This window comes from Ostrea edulis, unplaced genomic scaffold (assembly GCF_947568905.1).
Source record: "Ostrea edulis unplaced genomic scaffold, xbOstEdul1.1 scaffold_91, whole genome shotgun sequence".
In the NCBI taxonomy this organism is placed as follows: domain Eukaryota; kingdom Metazoa; phylum Mollusca; class Bivalvia; order Ostreida; family Ostreidae; genus Ostrea; species Ostrea edulis.
This window is the reverse complement of record NW_026606015.1, coordinates 17,501-24,050: the sequence shown is the minus strand read 5'-3', so window position 1 is coordinate 24,050 and position 6,550 is coordinate 17,501. Positions and strand designations below refer to the sequence as shown.

General features: G+C 35.7%; 1 protein-coding gene across 2 annotated transcripts in view; it reads right to left on the bottom strand.

Annotated features, from left to right (window-relative positions):
- Positions 1 to 1,515: 1,515 nt before the first annotated feature.
- The window catches only part of LOC125677561 (uncharacterized), a 21,838-nt gene continuing 16,803 nt past the window's right edge, over positions 1,516 to 6,550 (bottom strand). The window contains exons 4-5 of one of the 2 annotated variants that reach the window (XM_056152516.1): positions 2,445 to 2,542; positions 1,521 to 2,332 (exon numbers count right to left, since the gene is read on the bottom strand). In XM_056152516.1, coding sequence (XP_056008491.1) covers positions 2,223 to 2,332; positions 2,445 to 2,542 — 208 coding nt within the window. In that variant the 3' untranslated portion in view covers positions 1,521 to 2,222. Of the gene's footprint in view, positions 2,333 to 2,444; positions 2,543 to 6,550 lie in introns of both variants that reach the window. The other variant, XM_056152517.1, reaches the window with a different exon arrangement.

Sequence of the window (6,550 nt, the reverse complement as noted above, 5' to 3'; positions counted from 1 at the left end):
TTTCGAACCCTGTTTTTAATGACCCTACTCTATTTTTACTTTTTCTTGAATATCTCCCCTTGGAAGGTGGCCTGGCCCTTTATTTCTTCAATTTAGAATTCCCTTTACCTAAGGATGCTTTGTGCCACTTTGGTTGAAATTGGCCCAGTGGTTTTTGAGAAGTCAAAAATGTAAAAAGTTTACAGACGGACGGACATCGGGTGATCAGAAAAGCTCACTCGAGTGCAATGCTCACCGCGTAGACTATTATTAAAAAAGTTCATGGGGCTCATGATCGTGCTGCTTATAAAACTACGAGTCCGGGATTCGCTTTGAAAAATCACTAGTGACAACCCTGATGTGGCATGAAATTGAAAGACCTGCGGTAAATAGGTTGTGGATTAGAGGTGCAATAATCAAGAGACCTGATCATTGCACCATATTACATGTACTTACGTAACTTAATGTCTTGTCCAAACGATGCCTGTTGACCCACTAGGCTCAGTAATGATGGGGAAAACCATTGATTTAAAAAACATGAAAAAAGAGCACTGCTTCATTATTTTTATTTAAGCTTGTAGGTTTTCATTTTAGCCTGTGGATTTTTTACCCACAGGCTAAAATTCGCCTGTGGTAGAAAAAGTTAATTTCGACCCCTGATTTGTGCCCCTTTTCTTCTAGTATTTGTTTAGCTCTTTGTCAGCCACAATAGTTTTAAAATCCTTTGCACCCAGGAGTAGGTTAGTGTAAACAAACGGAACAACAGTAATCTCGGAAAAAATTCCTTTTCTTTAAAGGGACTGGTTCACGTTTTTCGAAAGAAATATTTTTCATTTGTGTTGTTAAAAATTAAAAATATAGCTCATTTAATGTTGACAACCAAAATTTGGACCGTCTGAATGTAAGGATAAGAGCAATATTTTAGCTTTGATTCTGTGTTATGTAAACAAAGACTCAAGTCTTTTTATGTAAACAAACAAACCAGTGAAACATTAATTTTGTAATTCAAAGCATCTTCATTTTGTACAATTACAAATTTTAACTTTTAAATGACACATTTTACCTAAAGCATACTTGAGATGTGATATATATAATAAACTTGGATCAGTATGATTTATTTTGAAATCTCGTAAACAATAACACACCTCAATCTTTGTTTTCAAAACAAATAATAAACTCTCTATAATGAGCTTCCGTCATGATGAATAACCTTAATTTTTTGTGAAACCTTCTAAAACATATTAGCCTATAGATTTTGATTACTTAATGTGATATACAAAATGGAGGAAAATCGTGAATCAGTCGTAACTTGCAAATATTGGAAGTTGTTTATGATGAAAATGACTAATATTTGTTATGATATATGTATCACATTTATAACACACACACCCCCTATATTAAAAAAAAAAAAAAAAAAATAAAAACCAAGATTGAAAAGTAAAAAACCAAACCACAAAAAAAAAAAAAAAAAAAAAAAAAAAAAAAAAATAATTAAAAAAAAAAGGGGGGGGGGGGGGGGTTATTATTGGACTTGAACTCGGAATGCATGCTTTAGGTGTAAGTTTACCAAGCAACTAAACCACTAGGCCACCCAGGCATGTAAGTTTAAAGGTTTAACGTTTGACAGGCTGCTAAATCTCGAGGTAAATTTTGAGAACGATTTTTGTCATATTTTAGCCATTTTCAACAAGAGGACCACCTTAAACCAAATTTCCTCAAATGGACTTATGTACAGCCATACTCAAGTAACACAATTTCAGTGTTTTATTTCTGGTTTAGGATGGCCTTTGGCAACAGTTTGCAATTTTTTAGGCCCATTATGTTACATTTACTATATACTCTATATAATCACGGTGATGTTTATGCTTATCAAATAAAGATACTATCAACATATAGATATCTTTATTGAGTAAACACAATAAACTGACATTGTATAGCAAAATATTTGTAAAAAATGATATTCAAGTAAAAGTATTTATGTCGACGAAATTGCACACAATGTGCGCTATACTTCTTTGTTGGGTTGTTTCCCTTGCCTCCTATGAATTTCTGTACACAGTCCTGATACCGTAAGTAATATAATCAAATGAGTTATATTGTGTTATCTTAATTTACATGGGGCAGCAAAAAACCCACATACTTTATAACCAGCATTTATATCCTTGTTTTGGTGTGAAGTCATAAGTGTGAAATGTTTACATACAGACAGTTGTCAGTCCTGGACAAATTTTGAAAAGGAAAGCTCAGGTGAAGTAAAGATGTAACACTGTACCTTGTGTTTCTGGACCTTCATAATTCTTATGCTTCTTCTTCAATTTTTTTGTCTGTGAACAATCTGCACAACTCGCATATCCTACAAATTCATAATTGAAAAATAACTTTTCAATAAAATCATCACACGCAACAGATATTGCTTATGAAGATATTACGAAACAAATCATGATTTGTTATACAAACATACTTACCTTTTCTGTGCAATAAAATGACAATGATAACAATTGTAATGATTAATGTCAAAATTCCAAAAACTGTCCCACAGATGATGGCTGTTTCATATTCAGACCTTAAATTAAATAAAAATAGGCAAATATATTCATCTAACAAGAGGCCCATGGGCCACATCGCTCACCTGAGTCACCTTGGCCCATATCTGAAGACTTTCCATATGTATTTGCATGTAAAACCTTAGTCCCTATTATGGTCCAAACTACCCTTTGCTTTGCAAACTTGAATCTACACTATGTCAGAAAGCTTTCATGTAAATGTCAACTTCTTTGGCCCAATGGTTCTTGAGAAGAAGATTTTTAAAGCTTTTTCCTATATTTGTATGTAAAACTTTGACCCCCCAACTTGTGGCCCCATCCTACCCCCAGGGGGGGCTATGATTTGAACAAACTTGAATCTGCACTATGTCAGAAAGTTTTCTTGTAAATATCAGCTCTTCTGACTCAGTGGTTATTGAGAAAAAGATTTTAAAAAACTTTGATCCCCCTTGTGGCCCCATCCTACCCTCGGGGGCCATGATTTGAACAAACTTGAATCTGCACTATGTCAGAAAGTTTCCATGTAAAAGTCAGCCTTTCTGGCTCAGTGGTTCTTGAGAAGAAGATTTTTCCTATATATTTGTATGTAAAATTTTGATCCTCTATTGTGGCCCCAATCAACCACCGGAGCCCATGATTTGAACAAACTTGAATCTGCATTATGTCAGGAAGCTTTCATGTAAATCTCAGCTTTTCTGTCTTAGTGGTTCTTGAGAAGTATATTTTTTAAAGTTGTTACCTATATATTTGTATGTAAAACTTTGTTCCCCCTTGCGGCCACATCCTACCCCCGGGGGGCATGATTTGAACAAACTTGAATCTGCACTATGTCAGAAAGTTTTCATGTAAACCTCAGCTTTTCTGGCTCAGTGGTTCTTGAGAAGAAGATTTTTAAAGATTTTTCCTATATATTTGTATGTAAAACCTTGATCCTCTATTGTGGCCCCATCCAACCCCAGGGGCCCATGATTTGAACGAACTTGAATTTGCATTATGTCAGGAAGCTTTCATGTAAATCTCAACTTTTCTGGCTTAGTGGTTCTTGAGAAGAAGATTTTAAAAGTTTTTCCCTATATATTTGTGTGTAAAATTTTGATCCCCCCTTGGGGCCACATTTAAAAATATGTTTGTTTCCCCTCTCCCGACCCTAAATTTCAGAGGAAGGTCGGTAGGTAGGTAAAAAGTTTTTTTTTTTTTTAGCTAGCAGAATTTTATTTATTATGAAATTCCCATAACCATTAACAATGCCCGATACCAAACGTCGTGAAGCACATCATCCATGTTTCCTCATCAAACTCGTATAGTCAGTTCTCGCGTAAATTCTGCTTTGATTGCCACGTTTTGCAATTAGGGAAGGTGTCGATATTTCGGACAGTACTTCATGTATTTTGGAAATGCTCATTATCTAACCACTAAACTTAGGCATTGGACTACATGTATACATATTGGTTGATTCGACGAACATTGGGTTTCATCAGAATTTTCTCTGCTATTTATGCCACATACTAACACTTAAATAAAGTTAGGGAGAATGTTGCAACTATGGACAATGGTGTTAGTTTTGGACACATGGTGTTATAAAATTGGTAAACTCGGTTGCTGTCTTTTATTTATGGTTCACTGACATTTTATGCTTTTGTTTTTTGCACATTATCTTAATTTGTATATGATAGTGATTTTGATTATATTTTTAAATGATATCGGTAGATCTAGTTTACCAGAAAACGTTTCAACGGGACTTGATTTTGCCGATCAAACAAAATGGATGCTGACATCAACCAATCAGAGCTGAGTTACACATGTGCATATAATTAGGTGTTTTCCAGTTTGTAAATATAGCATTAGTTCAGAAATAAGTTAAATTGAGAATGCTTCTGATTGACTGTCAAAAATATCGCATCCGTCCGAAATATCAACACTTTCCCCTACTGAAGAACACAACTTGCACACTGGATGTCCTGAATTCTCTTGTTTCCTCGCTCCTCGTATAGACAACATTTCTCCATCTCGATCTTGCAGATCACTAGTCCGAATTGCAAGCCGAATTCAATGTTAAACTCACTTGTAACTAATCAATAAAACAATCATGATTCTTGTACTTATTAATATTGATTAAAAGAAAATATCAATCCAAAATTCGATATTAAACAGAAACCAACAGTTGTAGTCAACCGAATTTTCACTGCCATTTGAGCAAACGAGTCTCGTGACTCAAAACAAAGCTCGACAGTTTGATAAAATGTTTTCAAGAGACTGTTTATGTGATGAAAGAACCCATAAAATCGATATTAGTAAGTACAAGAAGAATCGTTTTATTGATTAGTTATGAGCTTAAAATTGAATTCGGCTTGTAAGTATTTGAAATCAGCCAGAGAATGCCGCCTCCAGCTGGAGGCGGCGAAATTTCTAGATTTCGGACCAGAACACCTCCTGTATTCGTATTATTATTTTTTAATTTTGGATCGAAACCAAAGAAGATATAGAAAATTTTTGTCATTATAAAATACTGATCTGCACCAGAAACGACCTTGAAATTTTCTTAAAATCAAAAAAAAAACCTTCACCAGAATGGCGTAATAAAAACTTATGGGTCGGTGTGAATTTTCAGACTCGGTCGGGCGAGGGGAAACAAACAATATTTTTATTTTGGCCTGGGGCCCCATCTTATCCCCGGTAGCCATGATTTGAACAAATTTGAATCTGCACTATGTCAGAAAGTTTTCATGTAAAAATCAGCTTTTCTGGCTCAGTGGTTCTTAAGAAGAAGAATTTTAAAGATTTTTCCTATATATTTGTATGTAAAACTTTGATCCCCTATTGTGGCCCCATCCAACCCCAGGGGCCCATGATTTGAACAAACTTGAATCTGCATTATGTCAGGAAGCTTCCATGTAAATCTCAGCTTTTCTGGCTTAGTGGTTCTTGAGAAGAAGATTTTTAAAGTTTTTCCCTATATATTTGTGTGTAAAACTTTGATTCCCCCTTGTGGCCCCATTCTACCACCGGGGGCCATGATTTGAAGAAACTTGAATCTGCTATATGTCAGGAAGCTTTCAGGTAAATTTCAGCTCTTCTGGCCCAGTGGTTCTTGAGAAGAAGATTTTTAAATGACCCCACCCTATTTTTGCATTTTTGTGATTATCTCCCCTTTGAAAGGGACATGGCCCTTCATTTGAACAAACTTGAAAGCCCTTCACCCAAGGATGCTTTTGGCCATGTTTGGTTGAAATTGGCCCAGTGGTTCTGGAGAAGAAGTCGAAAATGTGAAAAGTTTAACAGACAGACGGACAGACAGACAGACGACGGAGAAAAAGCGATCAGAAAAGCTCACTTGAGCTTTCAGCTCAGGTGAGCTAGAAATGTATTCATGTATATACTATTTTCTACAAGTAGCAATAGAGGGATACACATGATTAGCAGTTTCACCCTCAGTAAACTTCCACCTGAAGGAATGTATGTATGGTATGCATTTAAAAATTGGAAAGGTGAAGATAGCGAACAGTGATCAATCTCATAACGCCTATAAGCAATACAAAATAGAGTTGGGCAAACACGGCCCCCTGGATATACCAGAGGTGGGATCAGGTGCCTAGGGGGAGTAAACATCCCCCTGTTGACCGGTCACACCTGCCGTGAGCCTTATATCTTGATCAGGTAAACAGAGTTTTTATGAAGATGGAAATTTACACTGTACACATACAAATAAATGGTCTAAAAATGAAACCATATTGGTAAAACCTCTCTTTGCATTTTCTGACTTGTGGTCAAAACTTACCTTGTTTAAGCAGAGGCCAAAAAAATTAGGTTTACTTTACAATTTTGAAGCAAAAATTATTATGATCTATATAGGCCTTTGATAATTTATGAACAATAAAGGTACCCTGCTTTGATTTGTTTTCATTGTTTGGGAATTTCAAAGTAAAAATGGGGGAAAATACCTGCTTTTTAGCATTGGGAATGGGGCCTTATTTCGACCCCATAAAGACCCTAACTTGGGCCTTTATAAATAGTCCCGCACGCGCCAAGGG